Source organism: Meleagris gallopavo, chromosome 1 (assembly GCF_000146605.3).
Source record: "Meleagris gallopavo isolate NT-WF06-2002-E0010 breed Aviagen turkey brand Nicholas breeding stock chromosome 1, Turkey_5.1, whole genome shotgun sequence".
NCBI classification, from domain to species: Eukaryota; Metazoa; Chordata; class Aves; order Galliformes; family Phasianidae; genus Meleagris; species Meleagris gallopavo.
Window position 1 is genome coordinate 73,568,250 of NC_015011.2, and position 18,660 is coordinate 73,586,909.

Below are 18,660 nucleotides of genomic sequence, written 5' to 3' on the forward strand. Positions count from 1 at the left end.
TTAAGGCTGTTACATCTCTTCCTATTGCTTGTCACCTGGGAGAAGACAATCCCCACTTTGCTAAAACCTCCTTTCAGAGAGTTGAGGAGAGTGATAAGAAGCACAACTACTGATTTTTAAGAAAATCAGGCTGATAATATGACTGTAATGAGTTTCTCTTTAGGAGAAAAAAAAATCTCTGTGAAATACAAAAACAATGTTTCTGGTCACAGACAGCATCTCAAAAGTCTTTGTTGTTTCTCTTTTCCAAAGCTCACTTGAGATCTACCTGTGCTTAGAGGAACAGCATCATATTGACTAGGCTGCATGAGTTGGCATAGGTCTATTCCCTCCGGGAGGAGAAAAATTTGGATTCATAGGGAAGAAAAGTCATTGGTATTGCCAGGACATAGATGGGATTTCATCAGCCTTCCCAAAAGAGAAAGTTCTAGATGTCTTCTTTAATATTCTGCCATTCTTTATGTTATTCCTTCATGTTTGAGAAGTGCTTTCATCTCACAGTTTACAATGGGAATTTCTTCCAGTACTCTGAGAAGTGTACTTTGACTGTGATGACACAGGAGTATTCTGAAAGCTGCTCTTTGTGCTGCTCTTTCAACTTGAGGACAACAAAACTTCTGACTTGTCAAAGGAGCAGCATGAATGTCATGGAAAGTGTATTAAAGTTTCTGAAAAATCATGTACTTTGAAGGAGTGTTGTTCAGTCAAGTAAGACAGCAGAAAGTTCAAACTAAATTAGCCTATGGTTTATACCTTCCTCTTAATACACAGTGTTCTAAATAATCTGAGCTGTTGGTGCTTCATCAATTGTCATCTCCTGCATTCAGTGCTTATAAGATGTTTACAAGGGGGAAGCAGGGAGAGCAGGATATAGAGCAAAAGCTGAGAAAGGATCAGCAGAGAGACTGATCAGAAAGAACTGACATCAGGCTGTTATCCTTATACCCTTAGGAACAATAATCTCCAATAAATTCAGTTCTATTTTCTCTATCTACTTCCTTTCCTTCATGATTTGTGTAGCATAACTGTGCAATTGGACTCACAGTATGCTACATATATGTATGTGGGGGAAGACGTAACTGTGAGCAAGTTACCAAAGAGTTTATCAGACTCCTTGATAGACCCTATCGCTGTGAAACCTTGGGAGTCTGGAATGTAAGACAGAGAGCAAATGGTAACTGTTTGCGTCTAAGGGTAAACAGGAGGTTCTGTCTGTATGCATTGTTAACCTTATCACACTTAAGAAACCTTTCATCCTTTACCACTGTTGTCTGGGAGAAGCTAGGCCAATTAACTGATTAGAGGGACAGGAATTTCTGGCTTGTAAGTGAATGGTATATAAGATGTATGTTGAACACAATAAAGCAGAACTATTCGGAGAACTATTCTGATGCTACTAGAAATTGTGAGAGCTCTAACTTGACTGAGCGCCAACATATATATGTTTGTATATTTATTTTAGAAACATTTTCTTAATAAATGAAAAAAAAAATCCTCTAATCTAGTCTTTACAGTTGATATAACTTGTTCTTATAATTAAGAGTGTATTTTGCACACACTTTTTTATTTTTCAAACTTTTAATCAGAACCCCGACAATAATACTCTTCTTTATTTAGAAGTTCTTATAGTTTTATCTTCTTACCAACCTTCAGTGTTTCCAAATTCTTATGAAATTATGTTGTTGTTTCACAGAAGATTAGATTTAGTGAAATACAAACAAATGAGCAATCAGAAACTCTCCCAGCATCAACAGAAAGATATTTTGGATATTAGTTGGCTGTACTCTGAAAATTGCTATAAAATTCATAATTTGCATACATACTATTAAGTAAAAACAAAGGGGTAATTTCCTTTTAGTTTCTAATCTGTATTTTATTAGGCATATGTAACTATCTTCTCTCTTTTTCTCTCTTTTTTCTTCTTTTTTTCTTTTTTTTATTAAGTGTCAGAACAGATGGAAAAGAAACTGAAATCTAACAAGCAAGTTTAAATCATACCTGGAAAGCTCAAGATGACTTCATTTTTGTGTTTATCTGTTATTTAAAGAAGTGTCTACTAAAAATATTTTTAGAAAATAATCCCATTAGAGAATTGGCTTCTCAGGGTAAGGATAGCTTTCTGTTTAATTCCAAGGTAGAAAATGCAAGAAGCTCTCTCCCAATTTGTGTAGTTAAAGACCCCATTGCTTTCTGTTGTTGTTATTTGTTTGTTTCTTTTGTTGTGGTTTTTGTTTATCTGTTTTGTTTTAATTGCTGCTTTCCTTTGTGCATTAAAGTCAGAAGAGTAGTCAGAAATTACTCTGAAACAGACTTTGTCTTACGGGTCAGATTCAGATCAGACTGATTTCTTCCTTTTATTTCTCTTTAAGTAGAAAGTAGTTTGTTCCCCGATGTATTAATTTCAAATGAAACTGTTAAGACTTTATCGATATCAATATATCTGTCAAGGATCATCTCACATTAGTAATAGTAGTCAGTGCAAGAATAACAACTTACAGTGAATGGACCAAGGCATTTTCATTGTAGAATTTAGAAGTGCTAGCACTAGTGAGTGTTTTCCACTGATCCAGTTATGATAGTTAGAGCTCCACTAAAGATGAGGCTGCGGACTTGAATCTCATACTGACAACTTATAAAAGGTGTGTGTCTACTAACACTGTACAGAGATCTTTATTTGAATAAGAACAGCATTATTCTTACATCTTGGCTTTCCTGATGAATCTCTGCTTTCTTGGTCCAACCTTCTTAGCTAGTTTCTTTCTAAATTTAAAAGTGCAATTCACAGTCTTAAAACAGTTTTTCCCCAAAATATGTGGTTCATCTGCAAAGCACCAAAGCCTTTCCAAGCTAATGGATCACATTATTCTCCTATTTATTGAATTTACTGAAATCAACCACTACAACACATGATAACAGACTCTCTCTTACCAGAAGTTATATATCTTATATTACACACATAGATATAACTGCATTACAGAACAATGTTCTTATATTCTTCTCAATTTTATGTTATTTATACCAGCATCATGTACTACCACATCTTTAATCAGAATAGCTTTGATGATGCAATTCTTCTTTAATTTCTTATATACTTAAATTCAAACAGAATGCAAAGTTGCATAGAAGAAACTCTCTGATCAAGAGCACATTAAAGACAAAGGAAGGAAGACTTCCATTGATTCTATTGAGGTCTGAACCAGAAAATCATGGACCATGCTAGAGACAGACATGATATAATCTCAAGATTTTTAAACTGTGTAGGACTAGGACATCAGAGAAAACACCTTAGAAAATGTAGTGCATGTGAGTAAAATAAATGCTGTTAATGACTGCCTGAAGAATTGGAAAAAAGTAAACCTTCAGGACTGTGATAACAAGATGAATAAAATTCCATAGAAATAAACAGTTTTAATTAGATGATTATGTATGAACAAAGCTATTATTGGGCTGTCTCAGGAGTTACGGAATCTTCTAAATTTTAACAACTTCACTGACGCTGTGAAGAAGATAGTAAGGCAGCTCATTAATTAATGAAATGATTCATAGTTTAACAATCAATAATTATTGAGTACATTTCTACGTTATGGGAACTATAGGAAATATTCAGAGTTTTGGTAGTTCTGAGGGACTTAATATAATAATATAAAATAAAAATATAATAATATAAAATATAATAATATAAAAATATAATTAGACTTAGAGCTAATAAATCAAATTAAATGAGAGAGTGTCTGAAAGCCAAGGGCCTTACTCTAATGCAGAGGCGAGACATAAAGTCAGGACAAGCAGAAGGAAGGGGAGCCTCGTCTCGTGACCTTGCCAGGGGCTTTATCTCCTCTCTGAACACAAAGTCCTCTGGGGTATGTAGTTCTTCTGGGACAGGTATCCAGACTGGGAGAATTAAATCTTTAACTCCCAATGCATTACATGATGTTATGATGTGGAATACCAATAGCCCAAAATCGTAAAACCATGACACAGTGATAACAGGACATTGCAGATGTCCATGCAGATTTTGACAAGCATGGCACACAGATTCTTGTTCATGACTGGCAAAAATGCATAGCTAATTTGTTTAACTATGTTGAAAAAGCTGAGAATTTGCTCTGTCAAATACTGCTATTGTGTATTTTTGTTGTAGTTTTCAGGAAAATAAATAGATATTACTTTCAGAGCGATCCACTTACTTCCTTTTCCTTTCTTTTCTAAGTGCAGTAGAAACAATTCCTGCTGCTACATCTGAAAAACTGATGTTACCAGACGTGACATATATATGGCGTGGAGGAAGTTACCTACAAGAATGGGTCACACACACACAAAATAAATAAATAAAATAAAATAAATTAATAATAATAAATTGTTTGTAATTTCTTCTCAAAAGCAAAAGAATTGTACCAGGTGGAATATAAGGCCATCTATGCCTAGTTAAAGGATGAGAGTGTGTAACAGCAACAGAACAGAACAGCAACAGACTCTCCTGTAGTCAAAAGTGTTTATTGGTAACAGTGGTAGATACCATGCATGTTGAAGTAGATATTTCCAAGCAATAATTTAACAGATATACTTCCACATACGCTACCTTTTTATTCCCTGGACTATGTTTAACTAGTTTTTAATGCCATGAAAGATCAAATTGTAGGAGAGGTCTATATAACAACGTTTTTCTACTTTCTGAGAATGCTGAAAAAAATTACATTGATACTTCTACTAGTGATGATGCTTTAAAAAGAGGGCAAGTCTCCTTTAAAAAGGCATGATGGAAAGGGGTAACATCCCCCTGCAGCTTCGTTTAATTTTTGGAAGCCCTCTTTAAAACTGGAGATAGCCACCGTGGAGAGGTTAACCTGTCTGTATGGATTTGGATTCTCTAACTGAATGGTGCTTAAGTTCATAGTGTGACTCAGAAGCAAGGAGCAAAAACACCTTCAATCTGAGTCAATTTATTCTCTTGAATAACTTCAGAAAGCTGTTTTAATCTTGCACCAGCAGCACAAAGGAGAAGCTGTGGTATGTGGAACAACAATCTCTGTTAGTTACCATAAGATTCTGCTAGCAGTAGAGAGACTAAGAAGTAGAGACTCTTTACACTGCCTAATAATTACATCAGGACCAGTTATATCTCTGTTAAAGCTTTATATTACAGTCATTATATTTTTTTACTTCCTGTTCTCACTGTTCTGAATAGATATGTGTTATGTATGTCCCTCTTAATGCCACTAGACATGAAGCCTAGAATGTGGGTTCAGTATTTTGTGACTGTATCCGAGTAGCATTAAATATTTATACACAAAGGGATGTAGATTTTCATCTGTTTGCACTTACTGTTGTTTTTATTCTTACTTTACTGTTGGAATTATTGGATGGATCTACTAAAATCTGAACAGAATGTTTAGAGGGATCTGCACAAATTTCTTCTCTACTTCCTTTTCTCCTTTCTTTTGCAGAGATTTTAACTCATTTTCATTGCAAGGAATCACAAAAGCTCAGAGGCTTTGTAACTGCTTTGCATTTCTACTTGCATTCCTGCTCTCTTCTTCCCTAGAGAGAGCTTTCCATACATGTCTCTTGAAGTAGTCATTGTTTGCTTCTGAAATACATGTAATAGTAAGGGGGTACTTTGTGTCTGGACTTACAAGTATACTAATGAAAAGGGATCAGATAAAGTCTTTCTTTGTCCAAAGGAGAAAAGTTAGAAACTGGGAATGAATAAAGAATCAATCAGTGATCTACAGTTACAGGAACTGATGGAAATTAGTATCAGAAGAATCCAGAGGCTACCACAGAAGTGTAACAATGAATGCAGTCCTCAGGGACTGAGGTCAAGCAGCAAATGTGCAGGAATTTTCAGTGAAAGAAATCTCAAGAGAAACACAGAAAGCATATCACAGGTAAAGATAACTGAGCTGTGTGTGTCCTGCTTTTGATATCATAATAGATCCAAATCTGGACATCAGCTGTGTTTGCTGCAATGCCTCTTTCCCAGCCTTGTTTGGGTGAGATATACAAATCTCAAGAGAAATTTCAGAGCATCAGGGTATGTCTGCCTGCTTCTGTAGTTCCTTTTGCTAGGAAATCTAGAAGCACATTATCACAGAAAGCATTTCAGTTGCTCGTTACAGAAATTCTGTGCCTAATACATTCAACTTTGGCATAGTTTTTTTCTGACCATTTCTGAGTGACTCAGAATTTTTTAAAAGGGTATTTCCTGGTAGAGAGAAAGTGTGCAGAAATGGTTCCGTTAAGAAGAGTCTTCACTTTGACTATGTTGCATCCAGTTTGTTACTGGAAAAAGAGTGTAACTTATGAAACTCATTCTAAACCATGCATGTACTTCTGCCTATCTGAAAAAAGAAAAGGAGAATAAAATATTCTAAAGTTCTTGCTTGACTGTTATTTCTGCTGTTTAAAAACTTGACTTTTCTCCCCATCTGAGACATTTTGCTTTGAAGAAAGTTAATTGAATCAGTCAACTAGAAGTGTAAACCACAACAAGTAGACAGTTCCAAACCCTCAGATCTCCCTACCAAAATACTACATAGTGCAAATGAGATCATAGTTGTCATTAATATCAGCTGACATAAAATACGGGCCCTTAGATTCCCTGACAGGGCTTGTTGGTCCTTTGAAAGTAAAATAAGAGCCAAGAATTCGTGCATTTCTTTCAGACAGCAGTGTCAAGATGAGATGGGTAGCCAGTTTGCCAGTGCCTTTCTTTCTGAGGTAACTACAGAGGGAATCTACCTGAATTTTAATAGCTATGTTGTGATCATATCAAGTGCATTCTCTGATACACAAGATGCAGTATCATGACTTCTGTGCCTCACAAGGATGTTGTTTATCTGTCTGCAGGTGACTGTGAAGTAATCATACTAGGACAAATCTTAAATTGTATTTAAAAAGAACAATTTCCTGTAATTTTCCTACCTATTGGAATCACTTATGAACACCAAATATATACACTGTCAATAGTCTACATTCATTACATTGTTTCAGAAGGTCTTCAAATCACTCATTTTGGAAAATATGTATAAGAAGGAGTAATATAGTACGGCACAAAAAAAATTATACTGTCTGCATTAAGTTTATGTGAGAGAAGAATCAAACATGCAGTTTTCTGTTCAGGACGATGAATAACAATGAGCTTTCTAGTTCTAGCAGCTTTACTTAATTCTGATGCATACATTGTGGCCTCTGCTTATTATCACATGTGTTCAGTGTCCTGCAAAGCAAAATATGATATATATGGAGATATATAGGAAGTCCTCAGTTATTTTCAGTTCCTTCTGCTTTCAAAGTTGAGTGCACTTACCAGTGGCCCTGAATGCTCTGCCATGACATCACTAAGTGGCAGTACAAGTTAGGAAGGCACATTAACCCCCAAGACTCTACATGTTTATCAGCCATATAGTGACAGCTAAAAGCCATGAGACCATGTCTTGTGCACATTTCAGTAGGGTTGGTCAGATCTGCTAACAGACAGATATTAGGGCAGAAATATCCCTTCCATCTCCCATTCCTCACAGGGAATGTGTTCAGGGACTGCATAAGTGAGAAGCATTCCTGCTTACCTACTCAGTTGACATGCACCACTATGGGGACCAGCTACAGACTCAACATAGCCTATATCCTGTACTGGTAAACTCTGAAAATGTAGAAGCTCAGATAACATATAAAATGTAACAGAGACACTTACATATGGAGTTTCTAAAAAAGAAAAAGAAGCATCCTTTTTTGTTCCATTTCTTCCTTAACTGTTTCTCTCTCCCTTTCTTTTTTCAGAATCACAGCACACAGTAAAAAGTTATTGCAGAGGTTATCCTCCTTATGGAGTCATACTTCTGTGTGCTGTGAGCTGAAGGAGGCAGTGCTGCCTTTCTGACTCTGATTAAACTGAGAGAAGCTTGCAGCTCGGATTCTTTGGCCTTTGGTCCCACTTTCATGTTTGCTCTTGTCACATGTGATAAAGCTTTCAATTAATTTCAGTTTTTTGTGCTCTTCCTTTAAGAAGAAGTCAACAAGCACACTTTTTTCCTTTTTGATTTGTTCACTGATGTCCTTGGGGATGTCAGGAATCATCCAGTCAACCAAAATACTGAGGAACATCACCAAGTTCTGCAAACATAGAAACATACATGAAAGAAGAAGGAATAATACAAAACACCTTCCCTAAAGCAAAACCAAACCTGAGCTATAGGTATGATGTATATATCAACCACACTTTCCTGAAGTCACATAGTATTATATGGTTAATGACAGCCTTCTTTCAGAAAATCACTCACATTTGTATGCAGTTCCATCTTGGTGGTAAGACTGATTTAAACATGTTTCCATCAGATCGAAAAAGGATTTGACTTGGATTCATCAAATAGATGGCCTAAGTAGTTAAAATAGTCTTATTCCTCACAGAGGTTCAAAGGTATTCAGTTCTGAACATCAAGTTTGTTATTACTGAAGAGCAGCATTGCTGGAAGCATTTTTCTACACCATCATACCCATTTAGCTTTAAATGTCTTGCAGGTCATGGAAAATTTCTGAAGTCAGAGTAAAGAAGCAGAAGATGGCAATATAAACCAGGCAAAACTCTCAGGCACACTTAGGAATATTTGACAGATGAGAAGAAAATACAGGCAGATTTCAGTATCAGGGATGACACTGATTAAACTGTTAAGAGATCCCAGGTCAAGGAGGAGTACAGAAGGTTCTTGCCATTCAGAATATAAGCCATGACAGCAAATCAATGAACCAATGATCTTTCCATGCTGGGGGAGAATGTATTCTGTTGACTTATAGAAAGTAACAAAAGATCTCGGTGGATTTATTATTTCTGTTTATTTCTTGTTATGTGTAAAAAATACTATTTCACAAGCCTAGATAGTATTTGTGCTGACTCTGAGACAGCCCGCTTACCTGAAATGTTCAAGATCCTGTGCAGGCTGTGTAACTGCTCTTCCATGAAGAGAGAGAAAATTAAGGAATTATGCTACGCAGCTCCAAAGGGAGAATATTTGCTGCAGCCTAACGACACCTCAGAAAGACCAGTAAACTGAGTACAAGCAAAACAATTTGAATATTTGCAAGCAGAAAAACTCTATTGAAGATGGGCTTCTTTGGTATGTGCCTTTCTATCTCTAATAAATATTCCTGTGAAGAAAATTGCATAGCTTAACAGACTTACCTGAAATAGAATAACAAAAGCCAAGCGAGCAGATAAGACTGCCCAGTACTGTTTAGAAAACTCATACTGATTTTGGGACCAAGGTGGTTCTCTGTAATCTTTAAACCTGTCAATGAAAACAATTCATTTATCACAAAATTCCAGCAATATTGTCCTATACCAACTGCTTTGATTAACACTATTTTCCAATGACAAAATCTAAGGAATGAAATCTTCCAGATGTTTCTACTTTAAACTGTATTATATAATACAACTCTAGAATTATAGCTGGGCTATTGCCACTGAATGTAACCAAGAGCAGAATATTGTTCTAGTGTTGGACATTTTCAGATTTTTCTGAGTTCAAAATGTGTCATTTATTTTGTAAATTGATCTCAGTATACAGGGAATAAAGTATTGACACTTAGGCAGAAAGACAATCCAAGGCATTCTCAGACAAAAGGTGACAAGCTTGCATTCATCACACCTGAGTTCACTCTGGGAGTAAATTATCCAATGTAATATCTGATTCACATTCTTGCGGTTCCTGCCTCTGCATAAATGACAAGGCAAACCACAAGAAAGGCACTTCCTAAAATATCTGACTAGCCTTAGATAACATAAAACAGAGCCTTGATGGCTTAGTGCAAAGACTGATGCTTTTAGTATCACCATGAATCATTTGGAAATAAACAATAGACTAATAGAAATCACAGATGCTCCTAAATTGGAAAAATTTGCAAGTAGCGGGGAATATAGAAAGCAATAAGAAATACAGACAGGAAACACAATGAGCAAAATCTGAGAACACATAAAATAATTAAAAATAAAACAGCTGAAGGATCTTTGAAAGCATAAACATTGAAAGTAAATGCAATAAAAATAACCTTCAGCTTGTAGTGGTCTGGTTGACACAAGTTTGAAATATAGCAAAGTATGGCAACAGGTAAGTATTACTTGTGAATATATAAACAGAAGGCATGATGGTGTTGTGAGGTATTATCCCTTCTCTGAACAGCTTAGGTAAACCCCCACCTAGAATTTTGCATTCAGCCATTCAGCTGTGAGGATTTCAAAGGAAAAAGAAAGAAAAAAATCTGAACAAAAACAATAGAAGGAACAAACTGGAAGGAATTCAGCAAAAAAATGGAGGAGACTGGTTCACCAGAAGAGATTAAAGAAGGGCACATGTATTGCTCTGTTTTGGGAAGTAACAACCACAGTTGAAAATGATAACTACGCAGAAATTGTGCCCTTAGGACTGACAGAGACAACTGAATGCTGTTCAAAGAGTTTGGCTAGGAGTAATGGGATGAAATATTTGTTTTGAATACCACAAAACTCTTCCTGACAGTAGGATTCATTAGATTGTGAACATCCCTCCATCAGAGGATAATGAAGAAAGTTCACATATAAAATATGTCAGATTCACTTTGCAGGTGTTCTTACCAAAATTATCTTCAAGTTTTATACACAAGATTTTTACATATTAAATTACACATTTTCAAAAACCCCCAAACTCATAAGTAATTTAGTACAAAATGCTGGACGTAATTCCGAGTTGCACCTTTTGTAGAAGGTACCTAGGTTACAACCAGTGATGCAGAAAGGGAGGAGGAAGAAGAGGAGAAAAATTTAAAAGAAGTTTGTTTTTAATTTATGAAAGCAGTACCTGGGTTGGATTACACAATATCCCAGCATACACAGTATCCCAGCTTTCATTCCTATCTTATTTTGGGTTTGTATTTGGCTCTATGCTATGCCTGCATTGTGAGATTTCCCTCTTGCAATCTTTTGTACATGTAATTCCATTTGCTGCTGAAACAAGTGTAACAGGGCTGCAGTGAGGGCTAGAAGTAGTTCCATTGAATTTAATATGCTTGAATAACAAAGCCGAGGAAAGCTACCGAGTTTGTTGTGGAATAGGTCTAGCACTATAAACCAATTCCAGTCTAGGAACTGAGCAAAGGTCCACCTGGAATGATCACCAGCTGTGGTGGGCTTTCCATTTAATGTATTTGGAGATTCACAAACCATAACAGTATTGCAGGACATTAGATCCTGTAAAACGCCACCTGGCCAAGTGGGAAATTCTGCTGCTTATGATGTTGATCAACAGTCAGCAGAACACTAGCAAATGATTAATGGTGAAAGGTGGTGTTGTCAGAGCTACAGACAAGATATGTGGGCCTTGGCTACCCATTTCTCTTTTTAATTATTTTTTACCATGAGAAACTTTGAAGTTCAATAACCTAGGTCTTTTGTAATTACTACATTCTACAGGTAATTTCTTGGAGGGTGGGGAAGGTAGAGGATGGACAGAGTCCTGTATTTTCTCTCATCTCTTCAATTCTTTGCTTTTAAAATGCTTCATTCAAAATGTATGCTATAGGGAACAAACAGTTGATACTCCAAAGACTATTGCATTTTAAAGAGCAAACAACTCTTAATACCACTTTAATTCCACTTTAAAAAAAAAAAAAGACAGTAATCAATTATGATTTTAAGAATAGAGCACAGAATAAAGAAAACTGCACACTGAAAGTAGAGAAATGTTGGGGAAGTTAAGTGAAATCAGAAAAATCAGGCATCACTTGGACAAAACTGATCTGCAGCTAGAGGTAAAAGAAATATACAGAGAAAGAAAGAAATATTTAGCAAGTAGATTGTTTGTCAAAAAGAAGAAAGACAGAAATAATCAGAATTGTGGATTGTGGGTAGGTAGTTGGAAATGCAAATGAATCTAAATAAGCTGATCTGTTTAGTCTCCTTTTAAAGCCAGTGTTTAACAAGAAATTGAAGACAGCATTACTGAATCAATAGGAAGTAGTGTTTCATCAGTGCAGAGATATATAAGAATTGTTCATAGAAAAAATTAGAATCCAATACTCATCACTGGGTGTAGGTTAGATGAATCCAAGGGCATTAAGGATATTAATTATTTCAAAGAGACATTTTATAAATTTGCTCAATATGGAAGCAGAGTTATGTTAAGGGAAAAGTCCTCGTAATTATCCCCTATCTTCTGCATTTTTTCCTTTCAATGTAACCAGAATGTTTGCATGTACTCCATTATCATACCTAATTATAAAGATTAAAAGGACTAGAGTTATGTCACATAACTTAGCAAGGTTTGCTTTGAATTTTGCTCCAGAAAAAAAAAAAAATTACAATAATGTTGTGTGTCTGTTTGGCACTACTGTAATGTTTATTTGGAAGCAGTGTGAAAGAGTTCACAGCATTGTATTAAATGCTGCTCAAAATCAACAAATGTATTCTGTATTTTTGATGGGAGAGTTGTTTTTGGTTTGCTGTCGTTATTTTTAAGATACCTTAATCTTTGGCAATGCCCATAAAGAGCAAAATTCAGGCTTATTTTAATCACGTTTATCTCTAGAGATCACAGAAATCTAAGAGAGGTCAACTTGTTCCCAACATACTTGCCAGAAGCAGAAAAACAGATTTTTTTTCCTGCTTAAGGAACAGGGCTTGTTGCCTGTCTCCTGGGACACAAGCAAGATACCTCCTGTTTTATCTCAATCGTAGTTCCATACAAAGTTGCGACTAGGAAGATGCAAATGAGGTGGGCTGATAATGAAACAATGAGTGGATATCTTTTCATAACTGTTTTCTGATAAGGGCACAGAAATAATTTCATAGTTGTTTCTCATTCAGAGTAGTATGTGGGCATGTTTGCAATCTATTTATTTATTCATTAAATGGTAGCACAGACCTGATATTCCTAGGCAGTGACTACTCTTATACCTAGTGTGTATTGTTCCCTTCCTGTATTTCACCTCCTCCATTAAACCCACAATAATCTGAGAAGTGAATTTCCAGATACACTGGTAGAGTCATACTCCAGAAGAGTCCAGTAACTGAGACCAGGCAAACAGTTGCAAAGTTAATACAGCAAAGTCACAACAAAGTGAGAGGTTCATATGGATGGAGGTATTTGCCGAAGAAAAATGCACACTAATTCTGTAATACAAATTAAAAGGTGCTAAGAACTGAGACCAATAAAGAGCTACACAGACTTACAAGTGGCTGAGACAAGTATAGAGATGCTGCACACTTTCATGTTTAACATAATGCTAAGCAATAACTCATAGCAAATGCTAACATAGGAAATAGCAAAGCTCATGGGAACAGAATAATGAGCGAAGAAAGAAGAGAGCCCTGAAGCTTAGGACATTTTACTTTGTCTACCATGAGTAGTTTTATATGCAGGAGAGCATTTATTTTCTCTTTTTGTCTGCTCTCAGCTCTCATCTGACTACATAAGAGGCAGCACAGATTCCTTCCCAGAAGTTCCTATGACTGGGAATGAATTTCCTGCTCTATTCTCTTTTCTTAACTGCCTAAAAGTTAGTAATCATAACCATATGCACTCATCTAGCCTTTGTCTGTAGTCAAAGTAAGCAGGTATATACATTCCATAGGCAATCTTGGAAGACATGCCCAAGATAGAGGGCATTTACTCTGTGCATTTACTCTGCCTCCAGTGACCATGGGAAAGAATATTTTCCATGGATTACAGCCAGGTGAGACAAATACCACAGCTTAATATCAGTGTGATCCTAAGCATGATTATATTTTACCTGTGCAGGAGTGGAAGATAAGCATGTGCAGACTACACCAACTTCTAGACTTCTTTCTCAAAAATGATTACATTCAAACATTTAATATTTTATGTAAGATGGGTATTGATGGGCCTCATGAAAGAACTTCCTTCCACCCCTCCTCTAGCAATATCAGCAAAACTCATTATTTCCTAAGAAAATCAAAGAATCATAGAATGGCTTGGGTTGGAAGGGTATCAAGGATCATCCAGTTCTAGTTCTCCTACCATTTGTAGGTTGCAAGACACTACACCTGTCCAACCTGACCTTGAATGCCTTCAGAAATGAGGCATTCCACAACTTCTCCACACAACCTGCTCCCATGCCTCACCACACTCTTGAGTAAAAAATTTCCTCCTAACATCTAATCTAAACATCCCCTTTTAGTTTTAATCCACTGCCTTTTGTCCTTTTACTATCAATCCGTGCAAAAGTACTGGAAGACCACTGTGAGGTCTCCCTGGAGTTTTTTCTTCGTCAGGCTAAACAAGCCCAGCTCCCTCAACCTTGCTTCATTGTAGAGGTGCTCCAGCCCTCTGAACATCTTCATGGCTCCCCTCTGGACCCAATCCAACATCCTTCCTTTACTGGGGCCCCCAGGCCTGGACGCAGTACTCAAATGGGGTCTCACAAGGACAGAGCAGAGGGGACAATTACCTCCCTTTCCTTATGAGCCATTCCTCTTTCAGTGTAGCCCAGGATATTGTTGGCCTTCTGGACTGCAAGAGCACACTGCTGGCCCATGTCCAGCTTTTCATCCACCAGGACCCCCAAGTCCCTCACTGCAGGGCTGTTCTCAGTCAGAAAAATAAGCATGGTAAAAATTGATTTAGTAGCAATTAGGTATGTAGTCTTAATTCAGAAATATGCAATCATATAGAAGCAAGGGAACATTTTTGGCTACTTCAGTAATCTAACTAGAATATGATCCCTTAAATTATTTATCAATGAAAAGGGGTAGACTGCTCCAGAAGGCAATTTACAGAACCTAAGTTAGAAGCCTAATTACAAAGCAAGTTTCTCTCTTCACTTTCAGATGGTGGCTTGTCTTACTTTATTTTTAGAAGAGTAAACCCAACAAATAAGTAAGACCAATTGTATTATTTATTTATTTGTTGAATTGAAATGTGTGATTTTTTTCAGGTTTTTTTTTTTCCCCTCAAGAACTGTAAGATGAAGAAAAAGCTTTGGCAAGACAGACATGTGCATTCCAACTAGCTTTAGTTACAAGCTTTCCATGTCACTCTGAGAGTGTCTCTTAAAGATTTGTGGAAGAGATAAATAGTCATAACTTAACTGCAATCCTATTAAAAAAATCTGGCTGCCTTAGAGATCTGTATCTACTCTCTAAATACAATTTATTTTAAAAGTTACAAATACAGAAGTATATGGATCACTGGAAGTAATAGTGGGAGAAATATATCCGTATATTGAAAACAGATTTGTCAGTGAGAATAAAGTCAAGTGAATGGCAGGAAGAATTCTTAAGTTTTATTAAGAAAACACTCAATTCTATCTTCAATAACTACCAGTTTTTTTTGCCAGTATCTCAGGATTCAATATATATTGCAAGGAAAGGTGCATCTGATGTGAATTTCACCTGTAATATTTGTCTGATCATTCTGCTCTTCTTGGTAGTTAGTTTTGCAACCCTGCTTTGCCACTGATTTGAGAGAATATGCTGACAGATTTTCAGAATCCCACCTGTTTAACACTTCAGTGAAAATTTGATCTCTGAGTAAGACAACGAAAGCAGGAGACCCAAAATCTGAGTTGGAGAAAGGAGGTTGGAAAACACAGAGGTGAAACTAGTTTTGGGACTAGGAGAGTTACAGATGGTTTCCGTCAGGAATATGAGATTCAAAAACCATGGCATGTATCAGGAAAAAGAGAGGATGTATGAGAACATATCTCTCTGTCAAAACAAAGGAGACAAATTTAAGACGTCTGTGTAGTAAAAACCATATAAATTAAAGCTCTCCTTCAAAGGGAAATGAAAGAGAAAAATTTGCGATGATCTCTTTTGACTGCAGAAGCTAAATACATTGTGATTCCAAGAGAATCCAAAAGGAAAGTGGGCCAGGCTGTTGACTACAACGCTGACCATAGGGCTCAATTTTGAACAGCCTTCAGCTGTATCACCTTGAAGCAGTTCCCTGAATTCACGGATATTTTTATGGAAAAGCAAGGTTACATTAACAGTGTTGGAACTATTATAGTGATTTCTCTTATAAACTGTAACTGTTCCATAACTATTTCCACAGTACGGTTTTCTGCTCTTCCTGAGGAGTAGTGGGCTAGATATTTTCAACATATTTATTAGAAGTTAGACCTTGTTTCCCCAGCCTGAAAAGATGAAATTTAAGCATAAGATCTGTGTATAGGGGACAGTGTAGGTTTTAAAGATAGAGCATATTGAAAACTCAAATCTCCTAATGCAAACACTGAGCTTAACAAAGAGAAGGAAAGTCTGGTTCTAATTAGTGGGAATCTAGTTTAAAAGCTGAATTTTGTCCTTAATGAAAATTGTTTCTTACACATGTGGAAAGGATTTTTTATTTGATTAAGTCTGCAAAATTGTATATTTTGCCTTTTAATATGTGGGAAAACTCATTCTAAGCATCTTCTAACATTGGGAGAATAGTCTAAAAGCAGTATTCTTAAAACTCACCTTTTTAAGACACAACTATTATCAGTTCCTACTTGGGGAAACTTTTGTCTGTCAAAAGAAATAGAAAACTATCATCAGAAGTACTTTACCTGCAGAATAAAATGTCCTGTGCAAATGGGGAGTTTTCTGGTTGTGTTCCAGCCTTGAGATGACTGACATTGAAGTATGAGAGCGTGTGATTGATGAAGCCATGCATGCTTCCATTTTGACTATATGCGTATTGATACATAAGGCGTGGAATGAAATCAGATGTGACAGCAATTACAAAAGCCTGACACACACACACACACACACACACAAATGGAAAAAAAAAAAAAAAGAGAGACAACACAGTGAATCTATGTCTAATGTGTCTCAGATTAAATTTATTTAGGTGATAGTTTTCATGTTCAAATAAGTTTGGAAGAGTGATGAAGTGCAAGTTAAATGGACAGACCTTGTATTGGGGTACAATCACTGGGTGATTATATAAACACACAGTGATTTGCTTTGTGTCTGCAGGAGAAAGCAATAGTTAGGGAGATGGCATATATCTCAGATCATAGAGTAGCAAAAACAACTCATCCTTTTACATTTCTCCAACTTTTTATTCTCTTTCAAGCCATTAGAAGCTCTTTAGCTTTAAAGTGTAAGACATAATAGCTGGTTGGTATATTCTGAAGCATAATTTGGTATTGATACACAGTGTCATCTCAGTTAAATCATCTGAGTGTAAAGTAGTCATCCTCTACTCTCCATTCTGGAGCAGGACTTAAACATTTGGCACCACTGGATCTCATGCTGGAATAAAACTAGTGTAACTGTGAGTGAAAGATCACATCAACAAGAATTATCAGATTTGTTCGGAGCTACATGTTGCTAAATCTGCATCAATATTATACAGATGCAGAAAAGAAACAGATCTGGGCATTCAATTTTTTTCATATTGGGCATAAGCATATTTACATTTCTGTCAGCAACAAGTAACTAACTGATATTTCAATTAAATTTAAGAATGTTTAGAATTTTTTTGAGACAGTAAATAGTCAAACTTGCAAAGTTATTCAGATAAAACCAAGAAGCTGCAAAAATTTGCTCATCCAGCACAGATCAGTTATGGAAAGCCTGAAACCTATGCCTGACAGCAACTTCATGGGTATGTGCAAGGCTGCACAAATGTCCTGCCTTAAATCCTGCAAGCTGCTAACGCCCTAAGTGAACATCTTTGACTCATATCAAACAACTCTGCTTCTTTTGAGGTATTATAGTTGCCTAAGTTGTAATGATAGCTTACAAATTGATACAGAATGCTGCTGTGCTGGAAGTTATTTTATTAAATAAATTACATAGCACCTCTGCACACATTCTCCTTTAGTAATGACAATTAGCTACATTTCAAAAGTGCTTTGAAATCTATGGATCAAAAAGTCATAGTATTAAAACTAAACTCCTTTGCATGAGTTTTTTTTTAATCATAAAGCATACATAATATTTTTTCTTAAGGAATACATGTAGAACAATAAGCATAATAAATCTGTATACCAAACATATAGGTATTCTACATATATAATCAGTTTCGTTCTATTAAAGAATATATTTTCTCACTTACGTTTTGTAGCTTTGAAAATGTGTGAGCCAACTGCAAAAAAAAAAGCTACTCTTCCAGAAAAACTCATTCTGTGGGAGAAATTATACTTATTCCTCCATATTTGTAAAAATCAGAACAAAAAATAACACTTACTTCTATCTGGGGGCTAGAATGCACTTCTAGATTTTATTTTTACAACCTTTTCATTTGTATCAATAATTATAATAGCAGAGTGACAGAAAAATTATGGCAGCAAACAAGTTGAAAAATCTTTATCAACTCTCTGGAGTGTTGTTTGTTTAGATTCCATTCATATGAATTATTTTTATACGAATTGCTCTTCCTGTCCTATCTATCATAAGTGTATAGAAAATGAGGTGAGTGAATGGTCATCTCTTTCATAATTCAGATTCTGTTTTACACTTCCACAAGAAAGGACTGGATAACTTAGATTTTATTATATTTTACAGCGTTTAAGAATCACTTTTACATCATGTCAGAGGAATAATATAAGCTCCTAAAATCACATACTTACATTAATGATAACCGAAAGCTTTCCGATACAACTCAAAATGTTATACCAAATTCCTGTAAGTGAAAAACAGAACTTATTAAGAGGTTTAGTAATATCTTTTTTTTTTTTTTT

General features: G+C 35.9%; 1 protein-coding gene across 1 annotated transcript; it reads right to left on the reverse strand.

Annotated features, from left to right (window-relative positions):
* Positions 1-4,361: 4,361 nt before the first annotated feature.
* On the reverse strand, positions 4,362-18,643 carry LOC104912722 (anoctamin-2-like). Its single transcript, XM_010716990.3, has 4 exons — positions 18,550-18,643; positions 16,537-16,718; positions 9,176-9,281; positions 4,362-8,112 (listed from the first exon to the last, which is right to left on the reverse strand). The coding sequence occupies exons 2-4, from the start codon at positions 16,674-16,676 to the stop codon at positions 7,831-7,833; spliced, it is 528 nt and encodes a 175-aa protein (XP_010715292.1). The 5' UTR covers positions 16,677-16,718; positions 18,550-18,643; the 3' UTR covers positions 4,362-7,830.
* Between the last annotated feature and the right edge of the window lie 17 nt (positions 18,644-18,660).